General features: G+C 44.6%; 1 protein-coding gene across 1 annotated transcript in view; it reads left to right on the top strand.

Annotated features, from left to right (window-relative positions):
* LOC131944006 (serine/threonine-protein kinase mTOR) overlaps positions 1-21,133 on the top strand; it is an 88,180-nt gene that overhangs the window by 57,963 nt on the left and 9,084 nt on the right. Inside the window, exons 35-49 of the mRNA XM_059304442.1 lie at positions 859-936; positions 5,538-5,645; positions 8,171-8,296; positions 8,973-9,107; positions 9,590-9,708; positions 9,872-9,989; positions 12,106-12,249; positions 12,969-13,066; positions 13,434-13,629; positions 14,871-14,993; positions 15,806-15,988; positions 16,457-16,591; positions 16,730-16,904; positions 18,904-19,039; positions 19,896-20,043. Coding sequence (XP_059160425.1) covers positions 859-936; positions 5,538-5,645; positions 8,171-8,296; positions 8,973-9,107; positions 9,590-9,708; positions 9,872-9,989; positions 12,106-12,249; positions 12,969-13,066; positions 13,434-13,629; positions 14,871-14,993; positions 15,806-15,988; positions 16,457-16,591; positions 16,730-16,904; positions 18,904-19,039; positions 19,896-20,043 — 2,022 coding nt within the window. The remainder of the gene's footprint in view (positions 1-858; positions 937-5,537; positions 5,646-8,170; positions 8,297-8,972; positions 9,108-9,589; positions 9,709-9,871; positions 9,990-12,105; positions 12,250-12,968; positions 13,067-13,433; positions 13,630-14,870; positions 14,994-15,805; positions 15,989-16,456; positions 16,592-16,729; positions 16,905-18,903; positions 19,040-19,895; positions 20,044-21,133) is intronic.

Here is a 21,133-nt window from a genome sequence, read left to right on the forward strand (position 1 = left end):
CTAACCCTTTATTTATCTCCCCTAACCCATTCTTTATCTCCCCTAACCCATTCTTTATCTCCCCTAACCCATTATTTATCTCCCCTAACCCATTATTTATCTCCCCTAACCCATTATTTATCTCCCCTAACCCATTCTTTATCTCCCCTAACCCATTATTTATCTCCTCTAACCATTCTTTATCTCCCCTAACCCATTCTTATCTCCCCTAACCCATTATTTATCTCCCCTAACCCATAATTTATCTCCCCTAACCCATTCTTTATCTCCCCTAACCCCTTCTTTATCTCCCCTAACCCATTCTTATCTCCCCTAACCCATAATTTATCTCCCCTAACCCATTATTTATCTCCCCTAACCCATTATTTATCTCCCCTAACCCATTATTTTTCTCCCCTAACCCATTATTTATCTCCCCTAACCCATAATTTATCTCCCCTAACCCATTATTTACCTCCCCTAACCCATTATTTACCTCCCCTAACCCATTATTTATCTCCCCTAACCCATTATTTATCTCCTCTAACCATTCTTTATCTCCCCTAACCCATTCTTATCTCCCCTAACCCATTATTTATCTCCCCTAACCCATAATTTATCTCCCCTAACCCATTCTTTATCTCCCCTAACCCCTTCTTTATCTCCCCTAACCCATTCTTATCTCCCCTAACCCATAATTTATCTCCCCTAACCCATTATTTATCTCCCCTAACCCATTATTTATCTCCCCTAACCCATTATTTTTCTCCCCTAACCCATTATTTATCTCCCCTAACCCATTATTTATCTCCCCTAACCCATTATTTACCTCCCCTAACCCATTATTTACCTCCCCTAACCCATTATTTATCTCCCCAGTGTATTGACAAAGCCAGAGATATCTTGGACACCGAGCTGACAGCCATGGCTGGGGAGAGTTACAACAGGGCATATGGGGTAAGTTTGGTGCTACAACAGGGCATATGGGGTAAGTTTGGTGCTACAACAGGGCATATGGGGTAAGTTAGTGGTGCTACAGCAGGGCATATGGGGTAAGTTTGATATAAAAGGGCATATGTCACTGGGCAATCTTTCAGGCTATAGTCAATGTCCAAATGTTGTCAATCTTTCAGGCTATGGTCAATGTCCAAATGTTGTCAATCTTTCAGGCTATGGTCAATGTCCAAATGTTGTCAATCTTTCAGGCTATGGTCAATGTCCAAATGTTGTCAATCTTTCAGGCTATGGTCAATGTCCAAATGTTGTCAATCTTTCAGGCTATGGTCAATGTCCAAATGTTGTCAATCTTTCAGGCTATGGTCAATGTCCAAATGTTGTCAATCTTTCAGGCTATGGTCAATGTCCAAATGTTGTCAATCTTTCAGGCTATGGTCAATGTCCAAATGTTGTCAATCTTTCAGGCTATGGTCAATGTCCAAATGTTGTCAATCTTTCAGGCTATGGTCAATGTCCAAATGTTGTCAATCTTTCAGGCTATGGTCAATGTCCAAATGTTGTCAATCTTTCAGGCTATGGTCAATGTCCAAATGTTGTCAATCTTTCAGGCTATGGTCAATGTCCAAATGTTGTCAATCTTTCAGGCTATGGTCAATGTCCAAATGTTGTCAATCTTTCAGGCTATGGTCAATGTCCAAATGTTGTCAATCTTTCAGGCTATGGTCAATGTCCAAATGTTGTCAATCTTTCAGGCTATGGTCAATGTCCAAATGTTGTCAATCTTTCAGGCTATGGTCAATGTCCAAATGTTGTCAATCTTTCAGGCTATGGTCAATGTCCAAATGTTGTCAATCTTTCAGGCTATGGTCAATGTCCAAATGTTGTCAATCTTTCAGGCTATGGTCAATGTCCAAATGTTGTCAATCTTTCAGGCTATGGTCAATGTCCAAATGTTGTCAATCTTTCAGGCTATGGTCAATGTCCAAATGTTGTCAATCTTTCAGGCTATGGTCAATGTCCAAATGTTGTCAATCTTTCAGGCTATGGTCAATGTCCAAATGTTGTCAATCTTTCAGGCTATGGTCAATGTCCAAATGTTGTCAATCTTTCAGGCTATGGTCAATGTCCAAATGTTGTCAATCTTTCAGGCTATGGTCAATGTCCAAATGTTGTCAATCTTTCAGGCTATGGTCAATGTCCAAATGTTGTCAATCTTTCAGGCTATGGTCAATGTCCAAATGTTGTCAATCTTTCAGGCTATGGTCAATGTCCAAATGTTGTCAATCTTTCAGGCTATGGTCAATGTCCAAATGTTGTCAATCTTTCAGGCTATGGTCAATGTCCAAATGTTGTCAATCTTTCAGGCTATGGTCAATGTCCAAATGTTGTCAATCTTTCAGGCTATGGTCAATGTCCAAATGTTGTCAATCTTTCAGGCTATGGTCAATGTCCAAATGTTGTCAATCTTTCAGGCTATGGTCAATGTCCAAATGTTGTCAATCTTTCAGGCTATGGTCAATGTCCAAATGTTGTCAATCTTTCAGGCTATGGTCAATGTCCAAATGTTGTCAATCTTTCAGGCTATGGTCAATGTCCAAATGTTGTCAATCTTTCAGGCTATGGTCAATGTCCAAATGTTGTCAATCTTTCAGGCTATGGTCAATGTCCAAATGTTGTCAATCTTTCAGGCTATGGTCAATGTCCAAATGTTGTCAATCTTTCAGGCTATGGTCAATGTCCAAATGTTGTCAATCTTTCAGGCTATGGTCAATGTCCAAATGTTGTCAATCTTTCAGGCTATGGTCAATGTCCAAATGTTGTCAATCTTTCAGGCTATGGTCAATGTCCAAATGTTGTCAATCTTTCAGGCTATGGTCAATGTCCAAATGTTGTCAATCTTTCAGGCTATGGTCAATGTCCAAATGTTGTCAATCTTTCAGGCTATGGTCAATGTCCAAATGTTGTCAATCTTTCAGGCTATGGTCAATGTCCAAATGTTGTCAATCTTTCAGGCTATGGTCTATGTCCAAATGTTGTCAATCTTTCAGGCTATGGTCAATGTCCAAATGTTGTCAATCTTTCAGGCTATGGTCAATGTCCAAATGTTGTCAATCTTTCAGGCTATGGTCAATGTCCAAATGTTGTCAATCTTTCAGGCTATGGTCAATGTCCAAATGTTGTCAATCTTTCAGGCTATGGTCAATGTCCAAATGTTGTCAATCTTTCAGGCTATGGTCAATGTCCAAATGTTGTCAATCTTTCAGGCTATGGTCAATGTCCAAATGTTGTCAATCTTTCAGGCTATGGTCAATGTCCAAATGTTGTCAATCTTTCAGGCTATGGTCAATGTCCAAATGTTGTCAATCTTTCAGGCTATGGTCAATGTCCAAATGTTGTCAATCTTTCAGGCTATGGTCAATGTCCAAATGTTGTCAATCTTTCAGGCTATGGTCAATGTCCAAATGTTGTCAATCTTTCAGGCTATGGTCAATGTCCAAATGTTGTCAATCTTTCAGGCTATGGTCAATGTCCAAATGTTGTCAATCTTTCAGGCTATGGTCAATGTCCAAATGTTGTCAATCTTTCAGGCTATGGTCAATGTCCAAACGTTGTCAATCTTTCAGGCTATGGTCAATGTCCAAACATTGTCAATCTTTCAGGCTATGGTCAATGTCCAAACGTCAATCTTTCAGGCTATGGTCAATGTCCAAACGTTGTCAATCTTTCAGGCTATGGTCAATGTCCAAACGTTGTCAATCTTTCAGGCTATGGTCAATGTCCAAACGTTGTCAATCTTTCAGGCTATGGTCAATGTCCAAATGTTGTCAATCTTTCAGGCTATGGTCAATGTCCAAATGTTGTCAATCTTTCAGGCTATGGTCAATGTCCAAATGTTGTCAATCTTTCAGGCTATGGTCAATGTCCAAATGTTGTCAATCTTTCAGGCTATGGTCAATGTCCAAATGTTGTCAATCTTTCAGGCTATGGTCAATGTCCAAATGTTGTCAATCTTTCAGGCTATGGTCAATGTCCAAATGTTGTCAATCTTTCAGGCTATGGTCAATGTCCAAATGTTGTCAATCTTTCAGGCTATGGTCAATGTCCAAATGTTGTCAATCTTTCAGGCTATGGTCAATGTCCAAATGTTGTCAATCTTTCAGGCTATGGTCAATGTCCAAATGTTGTCAATCTTTCAGGCTATGGTCAATGTCCAAATGTTGTCAATCTTTCAGGCTATGGTCAATGTCCAAATGTTGTCAATCTTTCAGGCTATGGTCAATGTCCAAATGTTGTCAATCTTTCAGGCTATGGTCAATGTCCAAATGTTGTCAATCTTTCAGGCTATGGTCAATGTCCAAATGTTGTCAATCTTTCAGGCTATGGTCAATGTCCAAATGTTGTCAATCTTTCAGGCTATGGTCAATGTCCAAATGTTGTCAATCTTTCAGGCTATGGTCAATGTCCAAATGTTGTCAATCTTTCAGGCTATGGTCAATGTCCAAATGTTGTCAATCTTTCAGGCTATGGTCAATGTCCAAATGTTGTCAATCTTTCAGGCTATGGTCAATGTCCAAACGTTGTCAATCTTTCAGGCTATGGTCAATGTCCAAACGTTGTCAATCTTTCAGGCTATGGTCAATGTCCAAACGTTGTCAATCTTTCAGGCTATGGTCAATGTCCAAATGTTGTCAATCTTTCAGGCTATGGTCAATGTCCAAATGTTGTCAATCTTTCAGGCTATGGTCAATGTCCAAATGTTGTCAATCTTTCAGGCTATGGTCAATGTCCAAATGTTGTCAATCTTTCAGGCTATGGTCAATGTCCAAATGTTGTCAATCTTTCAGGCTATGGTCAATGTCCAAATGTTGTCAATCTTTCAGGCTATGGTCAATGTCCAAATGTTGTCAATCTTTCAGGCTATGGTCAATGTCCAAATGTTGTCAATCTTTCAGGCTATGGTCAATGTCCAAATGTTGTCAATCTTTCAGGCTATGGTCAATGTCCAAATGTTGTCAATCTTTCAGGCTATGGTCAATGTCCAAATGTTGTCAATCTTTCAGGCTATGGTCAATGTCCAAATGTTGTCAATCTTTCAGGCTATGGTCAATGTCCAAATGTTGTCAATCTTTCAGGCTATGGTCAATGTCCAAATGTTGTCAATCTTTCAGGCTATGGTCAATGTCCAAATGTTGTCAATCTTTCAGGCTATGGTCAATGTCCAAATGTTGTCAATCTTTCAGGCTATGGTCAATGTCCAAATGTTGTCAATCTTTCAGGCTATGGTCAATGTCCAAATGTTGTCAATCTTTCAGGCTATGGTCAATGTCCAAATGTTGTCAATCTTTCAGGCTATGGTCAATGTCCAAATGTTGTCAGTCTTTCAGGCTATGGTCAATGTCCAAATGTTGTCAATCTTTCAGGCTATGGTCAATGTCCAAATGTTGTCAATCTTTCAGGCTATGGTCAATGTCCAAATGTTGTCAATCTTTCAGGCTATGGTCAATGTCCAAATGTTGTCAATCTTTCAGGCTATGGTCAATGTCCAAACGTTGTCAATCTTTCAGGCTATGGTCAATGTCCAAACGTTGTCAATCTTTCAGGCTATGGTCAATGTCCAAATGTTGTCGGAACTGGAGGAGGTCATCCAGTACAAGCTGGTGCCAGAGAGGAGGGAAGCCATCAAACAGATGTGGTGGAACAGGCTCAAGGTGGGTTGGCTCTGGTGGGTTGGCTGTGGTGGGTTGGCTGTGGGGGGGTTGGCTGTGGTGGAACAGGCTCAAGGTGGGTTGGCTCTGGTGGGTTGGCTGTGGTGGGTTGGCTGTGGGGGGTTGGCTGTGGTGGAACAGGCTCAAGGTGGGTTGGCTGTGGTGGAACAGGCTCAAGGTGGGTTGGCTCTGGTGGGTTGGCTGTGGGGGGTTGGCTGTGGGGGGTTGGCTGTGGGGGGTTGGCTGTGGTGGAACAGGCTCAAGGTGGGTTGGCTGTGGTGGGTTGGCTGTGGTGGAACAGGCTCAAGGTGGGTTGGCTGTGGTGGGTTGGCTGTGGTGGAACAGGCTCAAGGTGGGTTGGCTGTGGTGGGTTGGCTGTGGTGGAACAGGCTCAAGGTGGGTTGGCTGTGGTGGGTTGGCTGTGGTGGAACAGGCTCAAGGTGGGTTGGCTGTGGGGGGTTGGCTGTGGTGGAACAGGCTCAAGGTGGGTTGGCTGTGGGGGGTTGGCTGTGGTGGGTTGGCTGTGGTGGAACAGGCTCAAGGTGGGTTGGCTGTGGGGGGTTGGCTGTGGGGGGTTGGCTGTGGGGGGTTGGCTGTGGTGGAACAGGCTCAAGGTGGGTTGGCTGTGGTGGGTTGGCTGTGGTGGAACAGGCTCAAGGTGGGTTGGCTGTGGTGGGTTGGCTGTGGTGGAACAGGCTCAAGGTGGGTTGGCTGTGGTGGGTTGGCTGTGGTGGAACAGGCTCAAGGTGGGTTGGCTGTGGTGGGTTGGCTGTGGTGGAACAGGCTCAAGGTGGGTTGGCTGTGGTGGGTTGGCTGTGGTGGAACAGGCTCAAGGTGGGTTGGCTGTGGGGGGTTGGCTGTGGTGGAACAGGCTCAAGGTGGGTTGGCTGTGGGGGGTTGGCTGTGGTGGGTTGGCTGTGGTGGAACAGGCTCAAGGTGGGTTGGCTGTGGGGGGTTGGCTGTGGTGGAACAGGCTCAAGGTGGGTTGGCTGTGGGGGGTTGGCTGTGGTGGAACAGGCTCAAGGTGGGTTGGCTGTGGGGGGTTGGCTGTGGTGGGTTGGCTGTGGTGGAACAGGCTCAAGGTGGGTTGGCTGTGGGGGGTTGGCTGTGGTGGAACAGGCGCAAGGTGGGTTGGCTGTGGGGGGTTGGCTGTGGTGGGTTGGCTGTGGTGGAACAGGCTCAAGGTGGGTTGGCTGTGGTGGGTTGGCTGTGGTGGGTTGGCTGTGGTGGGTTGGCTGTGGTGGGTTGGCTGTGGTGGGTTGGCTGTGGGGGGGTTGGCTGTGGGGGGTTGGCTGTGGTGGAACAGGCTCAAGGTGGGTTGGCTGTGGTGGGTTGGCTGTGGTGGGTTGGCTGTGGTGGGTTGGCTGTGGTGGGTTGGCTGTGGTTGGTTGGCTGTGGTGGGTTGGCTGTGGTGGGTTGGCTGTGGTGGGTTGGCTGTGGGGGGTTGGCTGTGGTGGGTTGGCTGTTGTGGGTTGGCTGTGGTGGAACAGGCTCAAGGTGGGTTGGCTGTGGTGGAACAGGCTCAAGGTGGGTTGGCTGTGGTGGGTTGGCTGTGGTGGGTTGGCTATGGTGGGTTGGCTGTGGTGGGTTGGCTGTGGTGGGTTGGCTGTGGTGGGTTGGCTGTGGTGGGTTGGCTGTGGTGGGTTGGCTGTGGTGGGTTGGCTGTTGTTGGTTGGCTGTGGTGGAACAGGCTCAAGGTGGGTTGGCTGTGGTGGGTTCGCTGTGGTGGGTTGGTTGTGGTGGGTTGGCTGTGGTGGGTTGGCTGTGGTGGTTTGGCTGTGGTGGTTTGGCTGTGGTGGGTTGGCTGCTCAAGGTGGGTTGGCTGCTCAAGGTTGGTTGGCTGTGGTGGAACAGGCTCAAGGTCGGTCAAAGTTCATGGGATTAAGGTTAATTAGTAGGTGGGTTGGTTGCTGAATGTGATTAAGAGCTGACAAGCTCCTTGTGAAATAACTTCCATGAATAAAGAAATGAAAAGTGGCCTGCGTGTTTATCCAAAGTTAAATGAAATGTTGTGGCCTGCGTGTTTGACCAAAGTTAAATGAAATGTTGTGGCCTGCGTGTTTGACCAAAGTTAAATGAAATGTTGTGGCCTGCGTGTTTGACCAAAGTTAAATGAAATGTTGTGACCTGCGTATTTGACCAAAGTTAAATGAAATGTTGTGACCTGCGTGTTTGACCAAAGTTAAATGAAATGTTGTGACCTGCGTGTTTGACCAAAGTTAAATGAAATGTTGTGGCCTGCGTGTTTGACCAAAGTTAAATGAAATGTTGTGACCTGCGTATTTGACCAAAGTTAAATGAAATGTTGTGACCTGCGTGTTTGACCAAAGTTAAATGAAATGTTGTGACCTGCGTGTTTGACCAAAGTTGAATGAAATGTTGTGACCTGCGTGTTTGACCAAAGTTAAATGAAATGTTGTGACCTGCGTGTTTGACCAAAGTTAAATGAAATGTTGTGACCTGCGTGTTTGACCAAAGTTAAATGAAATGTTGTGACCTGCGTGTTTGACCAAAGTTGTTTTGACCAGGGCTGTCAACGTGTGGTGGAAGATTGGCAGAAGATCCTGCAGGTCAGGTCTCTGGTCATCTCACCAGAGGAGGACATGGATGCCTGGCTCAAGTTTGCCAGTCTGTGCCGCAAGAATGAGAGACTGGTCAGTCAACACTAACTTGTCAATCTAACTTGTCAACACTAACTTGTCAATCTAACTTGTCAATCTAACTTGTCAACACTAACTTGTCAATCTAACTTGTCAATCTAACTTGTCAATCTAACTTGTCAATCTAACTTGTCAACACTAACTTGTCAATCTACCAATCTAACTTGTCATTCTACCAACCTAACTTGTCAATCTACCAATCTAACTTGTCAATCTAACTTGTCAATCTACCAATCTAACTTGTCAATCTACCAATCTAACTTGTCAATCTACCAATCTAACTTGTCAATCTACCAACCTAACTTGTCAATCTAACTTGTCAATCTAACAATCTAACTTGTCAATTCAACTTGTCAATCTACCAATCTAACTTGTCAATCTACCAATCTAACTTGTCAATCTACCAATCTAACTAGTCAATCTACCAACCTAACTTGTCAATCTACCAATCTAACTTGTCAATCTACCAATCTAACTTGTCAATTCAACTTGTCAATCTACCAATCTAACTTGTCAATCTAACTTATCAATCTACCAATCTAACTTGTCAATCTACCAACCTAACTTGTCAATCTACCAATATAACTTGTCAATCTAACTTGTCAATCTACCAATTCAACTTGTCAATCTACCAATCTATTTGAACCAACTCAACTGTCCCCCCCCCCAGGCCCTGTCCCACAAGACGCTGGTCACTCTGCTGGGCACTGACCCCTCCAAGAACCCGGAGCATTTCATCCCCAACACCCACCCTAAGGTGACCTTTGCCTACATGAAGCACATGTGGAAGGACAAACACCAACAGGTGAGTTGTCAGTCAGGACAAACACCAACAGGTGAGTTGTCAGTCAGGACAAACACCAACAGGTGAGTTGTCAGTCAGGACAAACACCAACAGGTGAGTTGTCAGTCAGGACAAACACCAACAGTTGAGTTGTCAGTCAGGACAAACACCAACAGGTGAGTTGTCAGTCAGGACAAACACCAACAGGTGAGTTGTCAGTCAGGACAAACACCAACAGGTGAGTTGTCAGTCGGTCAAAAGTATTGACAAAAATGTTTTGACAAAATTGTTTGGACTAAAATGTTTGGACTAAAATGTTTGGACTAAAATGTTTGGACTAAAATGTTTGGACAAAAATGTATTGAATAAAGTGTTATGACAAAAATGATTTGACTAAAATGATTTGAGTAAAATGACTTGACAAAAATGACTTGACTAAAATGATTTGACTAAAATGACTTGACAAAAATGATTTGACTAAAATGTCTTGAGTGTATTTCCAGAAGGAAGCGTACCAAAAGCTCCAGCACTTTGTCAAACATTCCCTCCAGACCAAATCCTTGATCCTCATGGGACCTGACGAGGTAGCACAGCGAGCCAAACTAAACCAGCTGACTGCCAGGTGGGTCAGTGGCTTGTGTCACATGGTGTCACAGGCTGTCACATGGTGTCACAGGCTGTCTCATGGTGTCAGTAGATGTCATTAGATGTCAGTAGAGTGTTACATGTGTTAGAAGAGCCACTGTTTTGTTTGAGATGTGCAGGCTGGTGTTTGAACATTTCAGATGCTACCTGCGGCTGGGCCAGTGGTCAGAAGAGTTGCTGGGTGTGTCAGAGGAGTCCATTCCACAGATCCTGGACAACTATAGCCTGGCTAAGGAACATGATGACTCTTGGTACAAGGTAAATAGCTGACAGCCTGGCTAAGGAGCATGATGACTCTTGGTACAAGGTAAATAGCTGACAGCCTGGCTAAGGAGCATGATGACTCTTGGTACAAGGTAAATAGCTGACTCATGTTTATCAAGTGACTCTATGTTGATGACTCTTGGTACAAGGTAAATAGCTGACAGCCTGGCTAAGGAGCATGATGACTCTTGGTACAAGGTAAATAGCTGACTCCTGTTAATCAAGTGACTCTATGTTGATGACTCTTGGTACAAGGTAAATAGCTGACAGCCTGGCTAAGGAGCATGATGACTCTTGGTACAAGGTAAATAGCTGACTCCTGTTAATCAAGTGACTCTATGTTGATGACTCTTGGTACAAGGTAAATAGCTGACAGCCTGGCTAAGGAGCATGATGACTCTTGGTACAAGGTAAATAGCTGACAGCCTGGCTAAGGAGCATGATGACTCTTGGTACAAGGTAAATAGCTGACAGCCTGGCTAAGGAGCATGATGACTCTTGGTACAAGGTAAATAGCTGACAGCCTGGCTAAGGAGCATGATGACTCTTGGTACAAGGTAAATAGCTGACAGCCTGGCTAAGGAGCATGATGACTCTTGGTACAAGGTAAATAGCTGACAGCCTGGCTAAGGAGCATGATGACTCTTGGTACAAGGTAAATAGCTGACAGCCTGGCTAAGGAGCATGATGACTCTTGGTACAAGGTAAATAGCTGACTCATGTTTATCAAGTGACTCTATGTTGATGACTCTTGGTACAAGGTAAAATAGCTGACTCATGTTTATCAAGTGACTCTATGTTGATGACTCTTGGTACAAGGTAAAATAGCTGACAGCCTGGCTAAGGAACATGATGACTCTTGGTACAAGGTAAATAGCTGACTCATGTTTATCAAGTGACTCTATGTTGATGACTCTTGGTACAAGGTAAAATAGCTGACAGCCTGGCTAAGGAGCATGATGACTCTTGGTACAAGGTAAATAGCTGACAGCCTGGCTAAGGAGCATGATGACTCTTGGTACAAGGTAAATAGCTGACTCCTGTTAATCAAGTGACTCTATGTTGATGACTCTTGGTACAAGGTAAAATAGCTGACAGCCTGGCTAGGAGCATGATGACTCTTGGTACAAGGTAAATAGCTGACAGCCTGGCTAAGGAGCATGATGACTCTTGGTACAAGGTAAATAGCTGACTCCTGTTAATCAAGTGACTCTATGTTGATGACTCTTGGTACAAGGTAAAATAGCTGACAGCCTGGCTAAGGAGCATGATGACTCTTGGTACAAGGTAAATAGCTGACAGCCTGGCTAAGGAGCATGATGACTCTTGGTACAAGGTAAATAGCTGACAGCCTGGCTAAGGAGCATGATGACTCTTGGTACAAGGTAAATAGCTGACTCATGTTTATCAAGTGACTCTATGTTGATGACTCTTGGTACAAGGTAAAATAGCTGACAGCCTGGCTAAGGAGCATGATGACTCTTGGTACAAGGTAAATAGCTGACTCCTGTTAATCAAGTGACTCTATGTTGATGACTCTTGGTACAAGGTAAAATAGCTGACAGCCTGGCTAAGGAGCATGATGACTCTTGGTACAAGGTAAAATAGCTGACTCCTGTTAATCAAGTGACTCTATGTTGATGACTACAGTTAAGGAAGTGACTCCTGTTAAGGAAGTGACTCCTGTTAATGATGTGACTCCTGTTAATGACGTGACTCCTGTCAATGAAGTGACTCCTGTTAATGACGTGACTCCTGTTAATGAAGTGACTCCTGTTAATGACGTGACTCCTGTTAATGACGTGACTCCTGTTAATGACATGACTCCTGTTAATGACATGACTCCTGTTAATGAAGTGACTCCTGTTAATGAAGTGACTCCTGTTAATGAAGTGACTCCTGTTAATGAAGTGACTCCTGTTAATGACGTGACTCCTGTTAATGACGTGACTCCTGTTAATGAAGTGACTCCTGTTAATGAAGTGACTCCTGTTAATGACATGACTCCTGTTTATCAAGTGACTCCTGTTTATCAAGTGACTCCTGTTAATGACGTGACTCCTGTTAATGACGTGACTCCTGTTAATGAAGTCTCCATCTTTTCTTGCAGGCCTGGCATTCCCTGGCCCTGATGAACTACCAGGCCGTCCTGTTCTACAAGCAGAAAGAGCAGGCGGCCACAGCTGCGGCCACATCAGATGGCCTGCTTGACCTGCCTCGGCTGGACATGGCCATCTCACCCCGGCCAGAGTCTGTGAGTAGCTTCCAGGTTGTCTGACGTCAGTAGTGTCAGTGACATCAGTAGATGGTGTCAGTCATTCTTTTCTTCCAATGTTCCCTGTCCCTAAAATGTTGTATAGTTCCAATGTTCCCTGTCCCTCTAATGTTGTATAGTTCACATGTTCCCTGTCCCTCTAATGTATAGTTCACATGTTCCCTGTCCCTCTAATGTTGTATAGTTCACATGTTCCCTGTCCCTCTAATGTTGTATAGTTCACATGTTCCCTGTCCCTCTAATGTTGTATAGTTCACATGTTCCCTGTCCCTCTAATGTTGTATAGTTCACATGTTCCCTGACCCTCTTATGTTGTATAGTTCACATGTTCCCTGACCCTCTAATGTTGTATAGTTCACATGTTCCCTGTCCCTCTAATGTTGTATAGTTCACATGTTCCCTGACCCTCTAATGTTGTATAGATCACATGTTCCCTGACCCTCTAATGTTGTATAGTTCACATGTTCCCTGTCCCTCTAATGTTGTATAGTTCACATGTTCCCTGACCCTCTAATGTTGTATAGTTTCGTTCCCTGTCCCTAAAATGTTGTATAGTTTCGTTCCCTGTCCCTCTAATGTTGTATAGTTCACATGTTCCCTGACCCTCTAGATCCCCGGAGATTTAGAGGGTACAGGAGCAAAGAGTAAGTGATTCTAATCCTGCCCTAAAGTTTTATCACTTTGCTAAACTCTACCAGATCTCTGCCAAAATACAGAAGTATTGTATCCCAGCTGTTCACGGCTTCTTCAAGTCCATCTCCCTCTCCACACAGAACAGTCTACAGGACACACTCAGGTAAAATAAGTCGAGGACACTATCAGGTAAAATAGGCATCGGACACATTCAGGTAAAATAGGTCAAAGACACACCCAGGTAAAATAGGGCGAGGACACTATCTGGTAAAATAGGCATCGGACACATTCAGGTAAAATAGGTCAAGGACACACTCAGATAAAATAAGTCAAGGACAGGCTCATGTAAAATAGGTCAAGGGCACACTCAGGTAAAATAGGTCTAGGACAGGCTCATGTAAAATAGGTCAAGGGCACACTCAGGTAAAATAGGTCTAGGACACAGCAAGTTGACTTGAATGTCACTTCTCCTGTAACAAGTTGACTTGAATGTCACTTCTCCTATAGCAAGTTGACTGTCGTCCACACAGGTTGTTGACCTTGTGGTTTGACTATGGTCAGTGGCCTGAGGTGTTTGAGATGATGAGCGATGGCATCAAGAGCATACAGATAGACAACTGGCTGCAGGTCATTCCACAGCTGATTGCCCGCATCGACACGCCACGGTCTCTGGTGCAGAGGCTGGTCCACCAACTGCTCATAGAGATAGGCAAGGCACATCCCCAGGTACATGACCATTTTATTAAGACAAGGCACATCCCCAGGTACATGACCATTTTATTAAGACAAGGCACATCCCCAGGTACATGACCATTTTATTAAGACAAGGCACATCCCCAGGTACATGACCATTTTATTAAGACAAGGCACATCCCCAGGTACATGACCATTTTATTAGGCACATCCCCAGGTACATGACCATTTTATTAAGACAAGGCACATCCCCAGGTACATGACCATTTTATTAAGACAAGGCACATCCCCAGGTACATGAGCATTTTATTAAGGCACATCCTCAGGTACATGACCATTTTATTAAGACAAGGCACATCCCCAGGTACATGACCATTTTATTAAGACAAGGCACATCCCCAGGTACATGACCATTTTATTAAGACAAGGCACATCCCCAGGTACATGACTATTTTATTAAGACAAGGCACATCCGCAGGTACATGACCATTTTATTAAGTCAAGGCACATCCCCAGGTACATGACCATTTTATTAAGACAAGGCACATCCCCAGATACATGACCATTTTATTAAGACAAGGCACATCCCCAGGTACATGACCATTTTATTAAGACAAGGCACATCCCCAGGTATATGACCATTTTATTAAGACAAGGCACATCCCCAGGTACATGACCATTTTATTAAGACAAGGCACATCCCCAGGTACATGACCATTTTATTAAGACAAGGCACATCCCCAGGTACATGACCATTTTATTAAGACAAGGCACATCCCCAGGTACATGACCATTTTATTAAGACAAGGCACATCCCCAGGTACATGACCATTTTATTAAGACAAGGCACATCCCCAGGCCTTGATCTACCCCGTATGTTTTGTATGTAGGCCTTGATCTACCCCATATGTTTTGTACGCAGGCCTTGATCTACCCCATATGTTTTGTATGCAGGCCTTGATCTACCCCATATGTTTTGTATGCAGGCCTTGATCTACCCCATATGTTTTGTACGCAGGCCTTGATCTACCCCATATGTTTTGTACGCAGGCCTTGATCTACCCCATATGTTTTGTATGCAGGCCTTGATCTACCCCATATGTTTTGTACGCAGGCCTTGATCTACCCCATATGTTTTGTATGCAGGCCTTGATCTACCCCATATGTTTTGTACGCAGGCCTTGATCTACCCCATATGTTTTGTACGCAGGCCTTGATCTACCCCATATGTTTTGTATGTAGGCCTTGATCTACCCCGTATGTTTTGTATGCAGGCCTTGATCTACCCTCTGACCGTGGCATCCAAGTCTAACGCCACTCTCCGCCAGGCTGCCGCCAACAAAATTCTCAAGTGTATGTGTGAGAGGAGCCAAAATCTGGTGGCCCAGGCTATGCTGGTCAGTCAAGTTTTTTATACTGTTGGTCAGACATTAGTCAGGCTATGCTGGTCAGTCAAGTTTTTTTATACTGTTGGTCTGACATTAGTCAGGCTATGCTGGTCAGTCAAGTTTTTTATACTGTTGGTCAGACATTAGTCAGGCTATGCTGGTCAGGCTATACTGGTCAGGCTATGCTGGTCAGTCTATGTTGGTTATTTTTGGTACTGACATTTGTATGACATTTGGTAGTGTTGTATGACATTCGGTAGTGTTGTATGACATTTGGTAGTGTTGTATGACATTTGGTAGTGTTGTATGACATTTGGTAGCGTTGTATGACATTTGATAGTGTCGTATGACATTTGGTAGTGTTGTATGACATTTGGTAGTGTTATATGACATTTGGTAGTGTTGTATGACATTTGGTAGCGTTGTATGACATTTGATAGTGTCGTATGACATTTGGTAGCGTTGTATGGCATTTGGTAGTGTTGTATGACATTTGGTAGTGTTGTATGACATTTGGTAGTGTCGTATGACATTTGGTAGTGTTGTATGACATTTGGTAGTGTTATATGACATTTGGTTGTGTTATATGACATTTGGTAGTGTTGTATGACATTTGGTAGTGTTGTATGACATTTGGTAGTGTTGTATGACATTTGGTAGTGTTGTATGACATTTGGTAGTGTTGTATGACATTTGGTAGTGTTGTATGACATTTGGTAGTGTTGTATGACATTTGGTAGTGTTGTATGACATTTGGTAGTGTTGTATGACATTTGGTAGTGTTGTATGACATTTGGTAGTGTTGTATAACATTTGGCCAGGTGTCAGAAGAGCTGATCCGTGTGGCCATCTTGTGGCATGAGCTGTGGCACGAGGGGCTGGAGGAAGCTTCTAGACTCTACTTTGGTGACCGCAACGTGCGCGGCATGTTCAGCACCCTGGAGCCTCTCCACGCCATGATGGAGCGCGGCCCGCAGACTTTGAAGGAAACATCTTTTACACAGGTGAAACTCTTTCAAACATCGGCCATGGTCTTAGCACTTGCGTTAGCACTGACATTAGCACTGACATTAGCACTGACATTAGCACTGACATTAGCACTGACATTAGCACTGACATTAGCACTGACATTAGCACTGACGTTAGCACTGACATTAGCACTGACATTAGCACTGACATTAGCACTGACATTAGCACTGACATTAGCACTGACATTAGCACTGATGCTAGCACTGATGTTAGCATTGACGTTGCCACTGACATTAGCACTGACATTAGCACTGACATTAGCAGTTTTAAAAAATAAACACTGCCCTCAGCCACAAAGTGGTCTTTGCTCAATTGTTGCTCAAAAACTTTTTGGAGTAGCCATAGCTTTTAGTCTACTATTAAGTGAAGTAGTGAAACATTCTGTCAAATTGCTGTGTAATGTCCAGTCAAAGGAAAGCACAAAGCTACTCTCATTATTTCAGGCTTATGGGCGGGACTTGATGGAAGCTCAGGAGTGGTGTCGCAAGTACCAAAGGTCAGGCAATGTCAAGGACTTGACCCAAGCTTGGGACTTGTACTACCACGTCTTCAGGAGGATTTCAAAACAGTTGCCTCAGGTCAGTGAACCTCGGGGGAGTTTTGTTGACTCCACCTCTTTTGTTGTATGACCCCACCTCTTTTGTTGTTTGACCCCACCTCTTTTGTTGTTTGACCCCACCTCTTTTGTTGTTTGACTCCACCCCTTTTGTTGTCAGCTGACATCTCTGGAGCTGCAGTATGTCTCACCCAAACTCTTGCACTGCCGGGACCTGGAATTGGCTGTTCCTGGCTCTTACGAGCCTAATCAACCCGTTATAAGGATCAAGAGAGTTCAAAGTTCACTGCAAGTCATCACTTCCAAACAGAGGCCCAGGAAGCTGAGCATTTTTGGTCAGACATGTGTACTTGTGGGGGGGGGGGGGGGGGGTGGGTCAGACATTTGTACTTGTGGGGGTGGGGGGGGAGGGGTCAGACATGTGTACTTGTGGGGGGGGGGTGGGTCAGACATTTGTACTTGTGGGGGGGGGGGGGGGGGGTCAGACATGTGTACTTGTGGGGGGGGGGAGGGGTCAGACATTTGTACTTGTGGGGGGGGGGGGGGGTCAGAGACATTTGTACTTGTGGGGGTGGGGGGTTAGACATTTGTACTTGTGGGGGGGGGGGGGTCAGAGACATTTGTACTTGTGGGGGTGGGGGGTCAGACATTTGTACTTGTGGGGGGGGGGGGGGGGTCAGAGACATTTGTACTTGTGGGGGTGGGGGGTCAGACATTTGTACTTGTGGGGGGGGGGGGGGGGTCAGAGACATTTGTACTTTTGTACTTGGGGTGTGGGGTCAGACATTTGTACTTGTAGGGGTGGGGGGGTCAGAGACATTTGTACTTGGGGGGGGGGGTCAGACATTTGTACTTGTAGGGGTGGGGGGGTCAGAGACATTTGTACTTGGGGGGGGGGGTCAGACATTTGTACTTGGGGGGGGGGGGGGGGTCAGACATTTGTACTTGGGGGGGGGTTCAGACATTTGTACTTGGGGGGGGGGGGGTCAGACATTTGTACTTATGTGTGTGTAGAAAGGGGGGGGGGTCAGAGACATTTCAACTTGTGTGTGGGGGGTCAGACATTTTTACTTGTGGGGGGGGGGGGGGGGGGGGTCAGAGACATTTGAACTTGTGTGGGGGGGGGGTCAGTCCTGGGTCTTGCTATGTAGTCCTTGTGTGCTGTGTGTAGTCCTTGTGTGGTGTACCTGTGTAGTCCTTGTGTGCTGTAGCTGTGTGGTCTTTGTGTGGTGTGTGTAGTCCTTGTGTGCTGTGTGTAGTCCTTGTGTGCTGTGTGTAGTCCTTGTGTGCTGTGTGTAGTCCTTGTGTGCTGTGTGTAGTCCTTGTGTGGTGTAACTGTGTAGTCCTTGTGTGCTGTAGCTGTGTGGTCTTTGTGTGGTGTGTGTAGTCCTTGTGTGCTGTGTGTAGTCCTTGTGTGCTGTGTGTAGTCCTTGTGTGCTGTAACTGTGTAGTCCTTGTGTGCTGTAACTGTGTAGTCCTTGTGTGCTGTGTGTAGTCCTTGTGTGCTGTAACTGTGTAGTCCTTGTGTGCTGTAACTGTGTAGTCCTTGTGTGCTGTAGCTGTGTAGTCCTTGTGTGCTGTAACTGTGTAGTCCTTGTGTGCTGTGTGTAGTCCTTGTGTGCTGTGTGTAGTCCTTGTGTGCTGTAACTGTGTAGTCCTTGTGTGCTGTAACTGTGTAGTCCTTGTGTGCTGTGTGTAGTCCTTGTGTGCTGTAACTGTGTAGTCCTTGTGTGCTGTAACTGTGTAGTCCTTGTGTGCTGTAACTGTGTAGTCCTTGTGTGCTGTGTGTAGTCCTTGTGTGCTGTAACTGTGTAGTCCTTGTGTGCTGTAACTGTGTAGTCCTTGTGTACTGTAACTGTGTAGTCCTTGTGTGCTGTAACTGTGTAGTCCTTGTGTGCTGTGTGTAGTCCTTGTGTGCTGTAACTGTGTAGTCCTTGTGTGCTGTAGCTGTGTAGTCCTTGTGTGCTGTAACTGTGTAGTCCTTGTGTGCTGTGTGTAGTCCTTGTGTACTGTAACTGTGTAGTCCTTGTGTGCTGTAACTGTGTAGTCCTTGTGTGCTGTAACTGTGTAGTCCTTGTGTGCTGTGTGTAGTCCTTGTGTGCTGTAACTGTGTAGTTCTTGTGTGCTGTGTGTAGTCCTTGTGTGCTGTGTGTAGTCCTTGTGTGCTGTGTGTAGTCCTTGTGTGCTGTACCTGTGTAGTCCTTGTGTGCTGTGTGTAGTCCTTGTGTGCTGTGTGTAGTCCTTGTGTGCTGTACCTGTGTAGTGTGCTGTAGCTGTGTAGTCCTTGTGTGCTGTGTGTAGTCCTTGTGTGCTGACTAAAGTTTCCCTCTCCAGGAAGTGATGGAGAAGAGTACCAGTTTTTGTTGAAAGGTCACGAGGACCTACGTCAGGACGAGAGGGTCATGCAGCTCTTTGGTCTAGTCAATTCTTTGCTGCGTAATAACCCAGACACTTTCAGGAGAAATCTTACGTAAGTTTCCTCGTACAGGATGTGTCATTTAGTTATTTGTCATTTAGTTATTTGTGTCATTTAGTTAGTGTCATTTAGTTATTTGTGTCATTTAGTTATTAGTCATTTAGTTTTTTGTGTCATTTAGTTCTTTGTGTCATTTAGTAATATTTGTCATTTAGTTATTTGTGTCATTTAGTTATTTCTGTCATTTAGTTATTTCTGTCATTTAGTTATTTCTGTCATTTAGTTATTTCTGTCATTTAGTTATTTGTGTCATTTAGTTACTTCTATCATTAAATTATTTCTGTCATTTAGTTATTTCTGTCATTTAGTTATTTCTGTCATTTAGTTATTTCTGTCATTTAGTTATTTCTGTCGTTTAGTTATTTCTGTCGTTTAGTTATTTCTGTCGTTTAGTTCTATTTTGTGGGTGTTAAAAAGGTTGGCCTAATGTTGAAAAATTTGTTGGCCTGATGTCAATCATTGGCCTGATGTCAACTTGTTGGCCTGATGTCAATCACTGGCCTGATGTCAACTTGTTGGCCCGATGTCAACTTGTTGGCCCGATGTCAACTTGTTGGCCCGATGTCAACTTGTTGGCCCGATGTCAACTTGTTGGCCCGATGTCAACTTGTTGGCCCGATGTCAACTTGTTGGCCTGATGTCAACTTGTTGGCCTGATGTCAACTTGTCAGCTTGATGTCAACTTGTCGGCCTGATGTCAACTTGTCAGCTTGATGTCAACTTGTCGGCCTTATGTCAACTTGTCGGCCTGATGTCAACTTGTCGGCCTGATGTCAACTTTTTGGCCTGATGTCAACTTGTTGTCCTGATGTCAACGTGTTGGCCAAATGTCAACTTGTTCTGTCCCCAGCATCACCAGGTTTGCAGCCATCCCATTGTCCACCAACTCCGGTCTGATTGGCTGGGTGAGAAACTGTGACACCATCCACGCACTCATCCGGGACTACCGCGAGAAAAGGAAGATTCTCCTCAACATTGAGCACAGAGTGATGTTACGGGTGAGATTCTGTTGACCAGTGGTGTGATTGACCATTGGTGTGATTGACCATTGGTGTGATTGAGTTGACCATTGGTGTGATTGAGTTGACCATTGGTGTGATTGACCATTGGTGTGATTGTGTTGACCATTGGTGTGATTGTGTTGACCATTGGTGTGATTGTGTTGACCATTGGTGTGATTGTGTTGACCATTGGTGTGATTGACCATTGGTGTGATTGACCATTGGTGTGATTGACCATTGGTGTGATTGTGTTGACCATTGGTGTGATTGAGTTGACCATTGGTGTGATTGCCCATTGGTGTGATTGAGTCGACCATTGGTGTGATTGAGTTGACCATTGGTGTGATTGAGTTGACCATTGGTGTGATTGACCATTGGTGTGATTGACCATTGGTGTGATTGAGTTGACCATTGGTGTGGTTGAGTTGATCATTGGTGTGATTCAGTTGACCATTGGTGTGATTGACCATTGGTGTGATTGACCATTGGTGTGATTGAGTTGACCATTGGTGTGATTGAGTTGACCATTGGTGTGATTGAATTGACCATTGGTGTGATTGTGTTGACCATTGGTGTGATTGACCATTGGTGTGATTGAGTTGACCATTGGTGTGATTGACCATTGGTGTGATTGACCATTGGTGTGATTGAGTTGACCATTGGTGTGATTGACCATTGGTGTGACTGAGTTGACCATTGGTGTGATTGTGTTGACCATTGGTGTGATTGAGTTGACCATTGGTGTGATTGAGTTGACCATTGGTGTGATTGAGTTGACCATTGGTGTGATTGTGTTGACCATTGGTGTGATTGAGTTGACCATTGGTGTGATTGACCATTGGTGTTTGTCCATTGGTGTGATTGAGTTGACCATTGGTGTGATTGAGTTGACCATTGGTGTGGTGATTGAGTTGACCATTGGTGTGATTGTGTTGACCATTGGTGTGATTGAGTTGACCATTTGTGTGATTGAGTTGACCATTGGTGTGATTGAGTTGACCATTGGTGTGATTGTGTTGACCATTGGTGTGATTGTGTTGACCATTGGTGTGATTGAATTGACCATTGGTTTTATTGTGTTGACCAT

The sequence above is a fragment of the Physella acuta genome, unplaced genomic scaffold, assembly GCF_028476545.2.
Source record: "Physella acuta isolate Inbredline_101_S28 unplaced genomic scaffold, ASM2847654v3 ptg000476l, whole genome shotgun sequence".
Taxonomy (NCBI): domain Eukaryota; kingdom Metazoa; phylum Mollusca; class Gastropoda; family Physidae; genus Physella; species Physella acuta.